This window comes from Pogona vitticeps, chromosome 1, assembly GCF_051106095.1.
Source record: "Pogona vitticeps strain Pit_001003342236 chromosome 1, PviZW2.1, whole genome shotgun sequence".
Taxonomy (NCBI): Eukaryota; Metazoa; Chordata; class Lepidosauria; order Squamata; family Agamidae; genus Pogona; species Pogona vitticeps.
Window position 1 is genome coordinate 211,386,624 of NC_135783.1, and position 13,693 is coordinate 211,400,316.

The 13,693-nt window shown below is 38.3% G+C and overlaps 1 protein-coding gene across 13 annotated transcripts in view; it reads right to left on the reverse strand.

Moving 5' to 3' along the window:
- PKP4 (plakophilin 4) overlaps nucleotides 1-13,693 on the reverse strand; it is a 163,928-nt gene that overhangs the window by 49,844 nt on the left and 100,391 nt on the right. For 8 of the 13 annotated variants that reach the window (XM_078376273.1, XM_078376262.1, XM_072982764.2 and 5 more), the window contains 3 exons: nucleotides 13,147-13,278; nucleotides 12,855-13,045; nucleotides 11,235-11,793 (listed from right to left, as the gene is read on the reverse strand). In XM_078376273.1, coding sequence (XP_078232399.1) covers nucleotides 11,235-11,793; nucleotides 12,855-13,045; nucleotides 13,147-13,278 — 882 coding nt within the window. The remainder of the gene's footprint in view (nucleotides 1-11,234; nucleotides 11,794-12,854; nucleotides 13,046-13,146; nucleotides 13,279-13,693) is intronic. The other 5 variants (XM_078376264.1, XM_020801171.3, XM_072982738.2 and 2 more) reach the window with 1 other exon arrangement.

Below are 13,693 nucleotides of genomic sequence, written 5' to 3' on the forward strand. Positions count from 1 at the left end.
CATAACAGCCTTTAAATGGCAAATGTCTTGAAAGGTCATTGGCCATTTTAACACAATATTTTCATTGTTTGGGTGGAGCTGTCTTGGGCTCCATTGTTTCCTACGGGGGAGAAAAAAATTCACAAAAAATTAATGAAGACTCAGAACAAAGCCAAACTAAGTTTGCACACGATTTAGAAGGTTCTCTAACGAACTCAACCATTTAAAACAGTTGCTGACTTTTCGTTATTTTTTGTGAATTTTTTCCTCCCCCTCTGAAATGCATTGAGCCCAACTTTTGACAGCTCCATTGTTTCCTATGGGGGAGAAAAAAATTCACAATAAATTAACGAAGACTCAGAAACTGTTTTAAACGCTTGGATTTGTTAGAGCACCTTGAAAAACCTGTGCAAACCTAGTTTGGCTTCGTTCTGAGTCTTCGTTAATTTTTTGTGAATTTTTTCTCCCCCATAGGAAAGCATGGAGCTGTCAAATTTTGACAGCTGTCAAAAGTTGGTGGGGAAAAAAAATTTCTTCAAAAATTAACGAAAAGTCAGATCAAAGCCAAATTAAGTTTGCACCCGTTTTAGAAGGTGCACTAACAATTCCAAGCATTTAAAACAGTTTTTGAACCTTTTAAGACAAACTTAAATTTGCAAAAATGGACATCGCAAAACCATTGAATTGCATTGAATAGGCTTCAATGCATTCCAATGGAGGAAAAATTGTATTGCTTAATGATGTTTCCTATAGTTTTTTTTGCTTAAGGGCGGCAATCCGTGCCTACTGGAACGGATTAACCGGTTTTCAATGCATCTCTATGGGAAAACGCGTTTCGCTTAACGATGTTTTCCCATAGCGATTTTTTGGGAACCAATTAACATCGTTAAGCGAGGCACCACTGTACCGTGTTCCCTTACTCATTAGGCTTACTTTCAGGGGATGTTTTATTTTACAGTCATGTCATCTTCTTCTGGTTGCTGCACAATGGTGGAGGACAGGGTTTCACTTAACTGGGACTTATTTTTGAGGTAGGGCTTATATTGCGAGCATCCTGAAAAATCATACTAGGGCTTCTTTTCAGGTTAGGTTTTATTTTTGGGGAAACAGGGTAGATAAAATTAATTGATATGATGGTAAAGATATTGCTTAGCATGTTAACCCTCAAGCATGTAACTCACTGTTCAAATGCACTTGGGAATCATTTAAAAATAGATAATAAGTGTACTTATGGGTAGTACTTGAGTTGTATATTTAAAAGACACACTATTACCTCTTTAATAACAAGCAGAAATAAAAAGCTGAAATCTTAGAATTCATAATGTGGTTACTGAGTTCTACAACTATGTCAGATTTCAAACCAACTTGATACAAATTGCCAGTTATACAATGTTGAAAACTAACACCTTTACCCTTTTTAAACTCCCATTTTGCTCAACCATATGTATGTATGTATGTATGTATGTATGTATGTATGTATGTATGTATGTATGTATGTATGTATGTATGTATGTATGTATGTATGTATGTATTTATTTATTTATTTATTTATTTATTTATTTATTTATTTATTTAGTCATTTAGTCATTTAGTCATTTATTTATTTATATATATGCCACCCACACTACCCAAAGGTCTCTGGGCAGCTATATTCAGTATATTACTGCATATACTGCCTTCATATTTGGTGGAAACCACTGATAAATTTTATTCAGACCTGTCCAAAAAAAGGAATCCCTGCCTTGGTTAAATATGGTTCAGAGCTGCTGTTCCAAGGTTACTAATATTTCTCTGCATTTTAAAAGCCTGTATCCATTAGCTGCTTGCCAAGTTATTACGTGCACATTGCTTCCTTCTGATGGTTTCAGAGGAATTCTGTGGCTGAAATCCTATTCCTTAATGTATTAAGTTGTAACTAGAGTAGGTTAACTGAATCAGTAGGGATATGGTGAGTCACCTCCTCTGTAAGTTGTACGGATTCAGTGGGCGTCCTCTAGTTGTGAATTACTAATGCTAAGCAACTGGATTTCAGCTTGCGTTGCAGAGGGAATTGGGTGGATTCTGTTCGCAACCTCTGTTCCTGTAATTACAGATTGTAGGCTCAAAAGGTTCCGTTATGCATGAAAAGAAATTCTACTGGTGATTCCAATTAGAATAGAACCAGAGTCCCTTCTTGAATTGTGAATTCCATTGGTTTAATATCTCCTCTATCTGTACCTATCAATAGGATACTGTGAATTATCATTCTAGGTGCCTTCAGAAAGCAAAAATATCTTTAACAGGAAAAAAAAACTGGAGTATTTACCAGAAGGTTCTGTATGAACATATGGACGTGAGTTCCACGAGGAAGACAATTAGGGTAAAATGTAACTGACAGAAGGAACTGAATGTGTCCCCCCGTGAGCTGGGTACTCAATTTACCAACCTCAGAAGGACAGATGGCTGAGTGAACCTTGAACCAGCTACCTGGGGCTGAACTCCAGGTCGTGAACACAGTTTTAGCTGCAGTACAGAAGTTTAACCACTGTGCTGTAGATGTTCATACTATTCTAACAAGCAGGTAGTAAAGCCAGAATATCTATTCATGGCAAGAATGCACCTGCTGATTTGACTGCTTTCATTTTTAGTGTTTTAAAAGAATATATGAGAATTATATTAGGAAACAAGCTTTCCCATTGTTAAACATTAAGTCTATTTAATCCTTTACGAACATTTAGAAAAAAGAAGCCAAAAAGTAGAGAATAGCTATATACGTAGGTTTGTGAATAAATAGAAATGTGGTGCCCACCCAGGTCATGAATATTCATATGCTCTTTAGAGAGACCAATGGGAATGCTGGAGGGGTGGAGTCATGAGATATAAGGGACTCAGAAGCAGGAGGAGGAGTTTAGATAGGGTTTTGAGATAGAGAGTTTAGGAGTACTGTATGGGCAGGAGAGTGGTGCTTGAGAGTGGATAAAATTAACAACATTGCTTGTTCTGTCAGCACCTGTATCAATAGACAATTCCTATTTGGTTTTTTTAAAGTGACACATGGCCTGGATCTCGATTAATAATAATAAGTATTGTTGATGGATAATCAACTGGTGGCAGCTGAGGGGCACGTAGCATGAGCTCTTTGGTGAAAAAAAAACAGGGACCACGTGGGGATTGTGACAAAAATATATTTCAGTAAGAATGGTTCTACTATGTTTTTAAAAACAAAGTCAGGAATTAAGTAGCCCAGCCTATTCAAGTCAGTGGGACCTTCAAATCAAGTAAGACAAACATGTATAATGAAGTTCTCTTCTCAGTAATCAGAGAAAGATGGAGAGATAAGCATGAAACTATCTCAACTGAGATAACAATGAAGATGTTTTGAGGGTTGTGGGAGTTACTCTGCCTGATAAGATAGAACATTTGGGAAGACAGGGAGGAGGAACAAAGAAAAGAGTCATGTACGACTACTCTGAAGTAACTTAACAAAATCATTGGCTTGTTTTACATTGCTATTTTTGTTTTGTGGATTTTCCTCTGAACACTGCAATGATAAATTTCCTTTTCAGTGAACCAGTGAAATTCAAATATAAAGTGGCTCAAATTCAGATGGGAAAGACAGACTGACATGGACTAGCAAATACGCGCACCTTACTAGTTTGTTTGATCATTGAATATTATTACAGGACAAAATCTAATGCAAAGTGCATTCTGTATGTTGAAGACTCAGTGTGGTGAATGTACCATAAAACTCCACCTGTCAATCTGATTATGCTCAGATACCAAGAGGTATTTCTTGTATATCATACTTTCACGATTTATTTGAATGAAATTAGTTACTATGCATTCCCTTGATGGCGAAGAGGATACAGTACCTCAATTGACATGATCTTTTAGGGAGAGGAAGCTGCATATGTACAGTGGAGCTCTTTTGGTCATAGCATACTATATATCTTTAGTAAATGTCAAAAATTGTACATTTTTCCATGTATAAGTCCCCCCAACTTTTCTAGCCTCAAATTAAGAAATCAGTATTTTTAAACATAAACCAGAACACATTTTTATTTAGTAATTAGGTAACATTTACATACCAGTACTGTCATATTATGCATCACACTTTAACTTTATTGAGGCTTTAGGCTCAGAACATTCAAACATTACGAGTCCCTGTTGTGGCTGAGCACTGCCTACATGCTCCACCTCCAACAAGGTGTGTTGGTTTGATCAGCATCAGTTTATGTCAGTTACATAAGGCTCGTGATTAGAGGAAACTAAGTCTCCAGACTATAGGAAGCTAAAGTCTCGTGATTGGAGGCAGCTAAGCCTCGTGCTTGAAGGAAGCCTGTTTGCAGAGGCAAGGTATGGGCCATTTTGTTCTCTCCTCAGCTTACCTCTGTGTATAAGACAACACTCAATTTTTGATCTAAAGATTTTGGACAAAAGTATCATCTTATACACGGAAAAATATAGTATGTCAGGAATAGGTAATACTTGACGTAGCTGAAGCTCAAAATTTTCATCTGATGAATGCTGAGGGATTGATGTTCCTTTGCACTGCAATATTTCATTCCTTTTGGTGAGTAATTCCATTGACAAAACATCACTCAATCTTGTCTGCGCTACTACTTAACTGAAAACAACAAAACTATTAAAATATGTTCATATTATTTTCTTATTAACATAAGGTTTTTCATTGGTTGAAATCCTGTTGTTGTAAGGTACACAAGTAATGCTGATTACATCAGCAGCGGTTGTGATTTTTCTGAAATTATCCCTTTCTGATTACTCTCCCAAAGGTCCTGATGCTCCTGCATACAGTGGGGTCTTGACTTAAGAACGGCTTGAGTTAAGAACATTTTGACTTAAGAACCACTCTCATAGGAAAATATTGACTTGACTTACATACTTAGATTTGAGTTAAGAACTGAAAAAAAAAACACGTGGGAGGCAGGGAAAGTGCAAAATTTGAACTTTCAGTTAACTGTTGGGCAGTGAAAAGGGTGCCTGTCTGCTTCCTCACTCCTCCCAGCGTTTAGAGAGTGGATTGGGAGACAGTCTTCAGACTGCCTGGTACTGTACTGCCTGGACTGTATTTTCCCTGCCTTCCCTGAACCTTTCTTGACCTAAGAAAAAAAGAAACAAAATATCCCCCTCTAGTGGTCAAAGGCGGAATAGCTGCTTCCCATTTATTTTCTATGGACGGAAAAGAGCAGATATGGATCAAATGGTTTTCAATGCATTCCTATGGGAAATGCAGATTTGACCTGAGAACTTTTTGACTTGAGAACCGCCTTCCAATACGGATTAAGTTCTCAAGTCAAGACCCCACTGTAATCACTTTGATAATTGGGACACCACTTGGCACTGTGGGATGGGAATGAGAAGTCTTCAATTACAAAAAATCACTGCCACCACTAACGTCACCCCATAGCAGGAATTTTCAGTAATTCCCCCTCCTGTCCCACAACCCTCAATGTCTTCTTGTTGATGAAAGTGATCACACAGGAGCCTTAGAACCTTTGGGACAGATGCCAAAAACATTTAATTTCTGAATAATTGTTGCTATTGATGACATAACCAGTCTTACACTGTATTAACTTACAGCAACAGGATCTCAGTAACTGACAATATCAGTCTCGTACACTATAGCAAATTTCCCATTTTAAATAAAACAATAGAACTTTATAGTATTTTGAATGAAGAGAACTGACACCTGTATTAAACACATAGACAGGTTTTCCTAAGAGTGTTTTATGCATTTTGTTTTCATTCCATTCTTCAAGTATGTTCCAGTCATGTACTTCTAAGTTTACATTTACTAATTTTCTTTTACCTTTTCAAGATGACATGACAAAGTCATCTTTCAAAAGTCAATTACAGTCAATGTACCCTTTAACTTTCAGCTCCGCTGGAGTCAAGGTTTCATCGTGGTGAGACCAGTCGGGTTGCGGGAGACCTCCTGAAACTGACCGGGACCCCTCAGTTTCGAGGCAAAAGGATGGTCTGCGAGTAAAAGCTGTGTCTGAAGCAGCAGAGGTGACATAAAGGGGAGAGAAGTAGGCGAAAACTGCTTTTCCCGCCCCAAGTCTTTTCTGAGTGCACTGATCAAGGAGGAGGCCATGTTGGGCAAGGAGCAGTGAATACCACTTGCAGAGAGCGGAGGAGTACAGAAGGTTTTTGGAAAATATCCTGACCCTGATTTTTGATGCGTGTTTTATATAAAGATACATATTTTATATAAAGAAACCTTTATGGACCTAAAACAATGACAACGACGAAAGCTGGGCTTAGCGAGTTAGTGAAAGTGGATTAGATCCTACAACTCGAGCCTCACCCCATCCCTCAGCCTTGATCGGGAAAAGGAGAAGAAAAAGAAGGAGAAAGAGGGAGGAGAGGAGAATGTTATTTGGTGAACGAATTGTTTTAATTAAAGGTAAAGACCCACTCCTGAGTGATAGTATAATCATAAACTGCCCAATTACAATGCTGATAGAGGAAACTAGCATCAGAAAATAGAACTTTTGAACTTGAGTCTTAGATTGTGTAACATCACTGGATTGGAGGCACCTTTGTTTCCTTTAGCACTGCAGTGGCGGTGACTCCCCCTCCTGTAGCAGCTTGATTGGAGGACCAATCATGAAAGAAGTGCTAATCTATGTTTTGGATGGGCTATGTAAACAGTGTTGTTTGAATGAAAAGTAAGGCAACAGCAAAACCTGCTCAGAAAAGACTCAAAATGCATCTTTAAAAAATCTGGAAGATGGGAGTGAAGGGAGGAAAATTAAAAACCCCAAGAGGCTCACCTGCATAAGAACAAAATTTGAAATTATGGGGCAAAATACACTTAAGGTTTGGCAACAGAACATTCAAAATTATGTTAACCACTGGATTACAGCAGATACAAGGAGGAATGGCTCAGCTATCTGAGCAAATCAAAGATTTAGGGTTGCAAATGACTGATATTAAACAACAAATTATAGAAAATAAACAAGAAAAAGCTAAAATAGAAAAAGCCTCAAAATATGGAGATTATGAATGCAGAGCTGGTAGTGATACAACATGAAAAAAAAAAACAAGATGAAATCAACCTGCTAAAGTTACAAATGGAGGGACCAACCTCATACTTAGATTCCAGAATCTTCCAGAACAAAAAGGTGAAGACACAGTGCAATTGGTAACTAATTTTTTAGCCCCACTTATGGAGATGTGACCAGAAGTACAGCAAAATATTGATACAACACAAAGAATTAATACAGCATGCACCAGGAATAATAAACTCCCCAGAGAAATTAATGTTAAATTCACAAGAATGGTATTTCAAGAAAAAGTTGTAAGAAACGTGCAAGATAAATGATCCACTATAAAAGGAAAAGAAATTAAGATTTAGAAACATATCCTGTGGCAAATAAGCCAGAAAAGGAGACAATATGCAGAGTTGACATATTTCCTGAGAACAAACTCAATTACATATAAGTGGTTGATACCTGAAGATGTCACTTTCTAATTCCAGTAGCAGAGATATTCTGTTAATTCAACAATGAAGGCAGAAGGCTTTATGAAAAAAAGGGGGAAATGGCTGGGTAGGAAAGAAGAGAAAAAGACAGATGAGAAACAGGAAGAGGAACAATCAAGTGGACCATCCAGACCAAATTCAGAAGGAAGTTCAGAATCTCAGCTAGAAACAAATGGGAAATGCCAAAGGAAAGCCCACCATGGAAACAAGAGGATCTAAAGAGAAGAAATAAATAAATAAATAATAAAGATGGATAAAATGAGCCTCCAAGAAACTCATATAAAAAAACAGATCAACATCTATTAGAGAAAAAAAGAGAAATAATTCAGAATGTTTTTAGTTAATGTAAACAGTTTACACGCAACTCAACAATGTAAAAGAATTTACGAACAAATACAGAAATTAAAATTGGACACTATCTTCCTTCAAGACTTACAGTATGACAATGAAGAACAGCTTTATGAAATGTTTTATGAAATGTTTTTAAATAAGTGTTGGAAATGTAAAATACAGGAGGGTACTTTCAACCATGTGGACAGGTAGGGAAGCAGAAAATTATTGGAGATTAGTGCCATATTTTTCTGTGTATAAAATGACACTTTTTCTCAAAATACAGTAATTAGATGAAAAATTGAGTGTCATTTTATGCATGGAAGGAAGCAGCCGCACGTGTGCTTAGGTGCCTCTTGCTGCCGCCGCTGCCCAATTGACTCTTCCAGAGCTCACCGCTTGTACCCTCCGGTGGCTGAGGCAGCAGGAGGAGGAGGAGGCAGAGACGGAGGCAAAGGAGCATTCAGATGCGCTCGGGCGCCTCTTGCTGCTGCCTCCCTGCCTGCCCAATAACCACCTCCAGTGGGACTGACGGGTTTAGCTCACGTCGCCACCTTGTCCCCTCCAGTGGCGGAGGCAAATAAGCACTCATGCATGCTCAGGCGCCTCTTCCTGCCGCCACCATCGGATCACCTCCTCCAGTGATCTCCTTAGGACAGGGGATAAGGCAGCGACGTGAGCTTGAAGTGAGCCCCAGCAGTCACACTGGAGGAGGTAATCGGGCAGGCAGCAGAAACAGCAGCAGCAGGAGGTGGAGGAGCAGTTGCCCATTAACTGCTCCTCTGTCTCCATCAAGGGTCAAAATTAGGGGTTGTTTTATACATCGGGGGGGTCGTATACATGGAAAAATACGGTATACGAAACGGTGAAAAGTTTTTTTCTACTTTGTCAGATATCATTTAAACTGGAATTGTGTTAACTGAATATTGTCTTAGATTATAAATAAAGAAATTTAATATTTGATAATACACGTAGCTATAATATGAGAAACATTGGAACATTGTTATTATCTTTTTATTCTAGTAGAACTGTATAAGTGGATGTAAAAGAACCCTCTCGCTCTCTGGAACTTTACCCTTCCTCTAGCCATGTCCACTCCCCGTGCTCCCCAGCCTCCTACCCCCAATCCTATCCCTATTGAAAATGAATAAAAACTTATAAAATAAACACCACCTCTCTCTCGTGTGACTTTTGCTCCTGTGTGTGCATGTGCCTCTGCTGCCCATGTGCTGGGTTCCGTCGGGACCAGATCCTAATGTGATCACTGCGCGGAGGGCGAAGACAGCGGCACGTGCACACACGTATGTGCCCAGCTTAGAGGGAACCTTGATTACAGTAGTAAATTATTAAGAATTAACCAAATAATTATTTTAAGGATGATTCAGCTTAACCAGCGTTGTACCAAGCAGTATTTAATAATGCAAGTACTCTGTTATATATAGCCACAGTCCTCCTTAAATGGACGACCAAGTGTGTATACCATTGGTATACAAAGGAATCAGCATTGAGTGCACTCAAGCCCTTTGCTTCCCTCCCGCCCTTAATCTTTTTTCACAGATCCTATGTGGAGCCCTCCGATGCAGATGCTATGCATAACTGATGTAACAGTTTTCATGAAATAAATTATACTGATGTCAGTCACATAACAATGGATTTTCTTCCCTGAATCACAAAAAGTCAGTGTCTGTGCAATAAAAGTGACATCATTTTGCCTTACCTGCCAATTTACCTTTTTTAATATATTGAAACAGTAATGCAGGTTTGTGCTGCTCTTTTGGCTCCCCAAATCCAATAGTAAATCCACTATGATCCTGTGTTAGTTCCACCTCAATAATGAAGTGTGTATTTTTAACACTGAAACTGCTCTCTATAGAAATAATACTAGAATACCAGCTTGAAAGTGCAGCATTATAATAAGGGATGAACATTATTCACTTCTGCCTTTTGTTGAGATAGAAGTTATATGGATCCACGGCTTAATGGTCATTTGGATTTGTTCAATGGACAAGTTATTATTGATCATTAGAAAAAGATGACAATAAAGGCACCTAATAGGGATAAAATATTTGGAGTATTCTCTATGACAGTAAACTACATGCTGACAAAATTTTAAAATAAATTCAGAAGGACTAAAAATATGGCTTTGATGATCCAGCCTTTCAGATAAAAAAAAAAGCAAGAGAAAGAACTGACACTCATAGTGTGATGCCTACAGTAATTAGGTAGATAAACAGAGAGACAGATCTCCAAATAGTAATACAGATATCACTCTGTGGCCTCTGCAATTCTATAACTGAGTAAAGGCTTAATAAAGTATATGAAACATGATCTTGCCTTAGAGGCGTATCAGAATACAACCTATTAGACAAAAGCTGCAATAAGTAAGCACTGATTTATGCAGATGGGTATCACAGGTTTGACAGGTAGATGGCTGAAAGAGCCTTGTTAGGAAAGACATTTCAAACTATTTAATGAATTCCCATGTTTGTTTATGGAGTTGTCTACATACTATAAGATGATACTAAATGGATGACCAAGTGTGTAACTATCTATTTTTTTTTGACAGAGAAAGGAAATAACAATGGGTACAATGCAGTCAGTTTAATTTATATTTGACTTTGTTCGAGCAGTGCTCAGATTTGACTGGATTGTCCCCAAAATGGCAACTTAATAAGCAACACAACTGTTATATCTGATTTGATAGGGAAATGTACAGAACTATACATACAACAGAAATAAGGTATGTATCTTCTGCTGTAATGATGGCTACATATCAGGATGTTTTGTTGTTGTTGTTTATGACCTTATTAACCTGCCTGCACCAGGATGAGGTTAAAAAAAGAGAAAGTTAGAAATTCCTCCTTCTTGTGACTCCTCAATGGTTGGATGACCCTACAGAACAGCATGGAAGATAGTAACAAAAACCACATAATGTCCTTCTCCATCAGCAAGAAGACTCCATGAGATCCCAGTTCTCCCCATTAATTGAAGATGTCTTTCTAGATATAGAGAGGTAACTATGGATTGAATTAAAAAAATAGTACTGCTGAAATCAGTAGGACTTACATTAATCATGGGTGACTTGTTCCTTTGATTTCATCTGATCTACGTCAATTGTATTGTGTACGACTGCAAATTCTACCATATATTCAATAGTTGTTCAGTTACAAACTATGTCTGTATCTGAATGATTAGTCATTTCTAATTAGGTGAATTATTTACTCCCCACCACCACAAGCCATCGCAACCAAATAAGTTTCTTGTTGGCTCCTGAGACAAATGTCTTATGTCATTATCAACAAATTATCTGCAACACAATACCTGAAATATCATCAATAATGTACTACAGTTCCCTTTGCAAGTAACACAATTATATAATTCATTCCAGGTAGAGTTTACACAAAATTTTAAATTGTGTCTTTACCTTTTTACTAACCTGTAAGGCTATCTGGACGGGGTGGAACCATCCTTTCATAGATATCATACTGTTGTGCATATTGTTCAATGTCATGAAGTGTCCGTTGTAATGTTGTTCCTAAATGCTGTGGAACTGCTGTCATACCAGAACGCTTTGGTGATGAAGATCCAGGTTGGGGTTGGGGTGGAGAGGCTACTCTTGTCTGTGTATCATTCAGTGAAAGAGGTGAACCAACTCTAACTGAAGGCTGGTACTGGGGAGTTCCTCCGTTCGGATTGGTTGATTGCCTAGATGTTACTGAGCCAATGCGGCGCACTGCTACTGGAGAAGCAGGTCTCTGTGTAGTAAATGGAGATGCTGCTCGTTGGACAGGCAATGTTGTAGATGAGAACACGTTAGAACTAAGAGACTGTGACTCAGTAACAGATGGTGAGCCGTAGCCACTTCCTAAAGAAGTTCTGAGTGATCCCCTCGAAGGGGAAACTCCTGCAGTGGTCACATATGAGGGAGACTGGGCTCTTGATGGAACAGAACTGACACGTCTCATGGCTCTGTTGGCAGGTATATTTGATGATGTCTGTCACAAAGAAAAAGATTTATTGATACATAAATCCATCATAAAAGACGAACCTCTTCTCAGGTATATTTCCTTTTGGGGTATATTTGCATATCCTTCATCATGTGTAGGTCTCGGCAGTTTGAAAGAGAGTCCTAAATACAGGCTTAAAAACTACATTCCTATATATCGGGGGCAGAGAATCTTTGGCCTTGCAGATGTTTTGGGCTACAACTGTCATATCTTATTCCACCCATGCTAAGTGGGATTGACTAGAATCAGAAGCAATATCATCTGGTTCAAAGGTTCCATATATTTGCTCTATAGGTACACGCAGTAAAATCCTATTGAAATCAAGGGAACTTAGTTTTTACTCAATACATATTAAGCCTGCACTTTTACGTTCCCCCCACCCCATTGAAAGAAATTCACACTATAATGGGTAACATTGTTTTAAAACATTTCAAGCATCATCCAGGAAAAGCGAAATAACTTAACAATGAAATAATGTTAAATGATTTCATTTTTCCTGGATCATGCCGTAAATGTTTTACAACAATGTTCGCTATTAGAGGCAACTGCTGGACAGCTCAGTGGTTTAGATCTCTGGCTGCAGAGCAATAGGCTGGGAGTTTGATTCCCCCACTGTGCCCCCTTGACAACAGCTGGACTCGATGATCCCATAGGGTAGCTTCCAACTCTGCAGTTCCAAGGTTAAGATTATTATTCTAAGATCACATCAAGAATTTATTTCTTCAAAATACTGAGCATTCATCATTTAACATTGTTTAATTGTAGAGATTCTTGGGAGAGGCCATAATCATAGTATTACTTTAAAATGCATTTATGTTTGGGTAAAATGTAGCTTCAACTTCATGTCTGTTAATTTTTTTTCTACAGCAGAGACATAACAAAAACTTATGATTCATGGTGATGTGAATGACCCTAAACACATAACTTATTTGCTCCCAACCCCTCTGCTTTGGAGCACAAAGGAGAAACTGGAAACATTTATTCCTGTTTTCTATTAACTTTTGTTAACATTGTAATTCAACAGCTAACAGTACTGAAAAGAGATGTACCTGAACCAAAGCTTGTCCTTCAGCTCTAGAACTTCTCACCAGATGGTTATTATTACTTCCAACAAAGGAATGTTGCTGTCTATTCTCTCCCTTTCCCAGGTTTTGGGTGTTATGGAAACTGCCAACTTCCTGGTACCCACTGTCAGAATAGGAATTCATCTGAGTTGAACTTCTGGAGTTACCCACAGATCCTACAGATAACAACACGATAAAACTCCAGTTATTGCACACTTATGACACAAAGCCACCGAACTGATAAACTTCAAGTTTATTTAAAATTTATATAACAGACCCTCACTTTCATGAAGCGATGTTTGCTCTGGTGAGTAGAGACTCCCTTGTTCTAGTTCTGTCCCAACATGGTAAGAAGGAATATGAACACTCTCAGAGGTTCTCAGCTTATTTACACCTGTGTTTGGCAAATCTGAAAGCAAATTTTGATTAGTAAAGAATAAGATCCACATCTGTATATTTTTATCTGCCTATCTATCTATTGGAGCCACAACCAGCAATTCTGGTGCTTTGAACTTTGCTGCCCAATTCATTAAACCTGGGTCACATGAGACTGACATAAACAGAGAGAAGAGAAAGGCACAGTAAGGAATGCATGGGTCTGGTCTGTGTGTGCCAACAGCCATACTGGTTCCATGTTGAGCTACATATATATATCTTGAGCTTGCCTCTTTCGTGTTTGCCTCCACTCAGGAAGCAACATCTGTAGCAAATGCCAAAGAATGAGTTCATACCTTTCTAGCAGCAGATTTTTGTATTAGCTAAATTCTGGTGCCCTGGGTCAAAATCTGACACACCACCCTAGCTATGGTTGTTATCTATATATG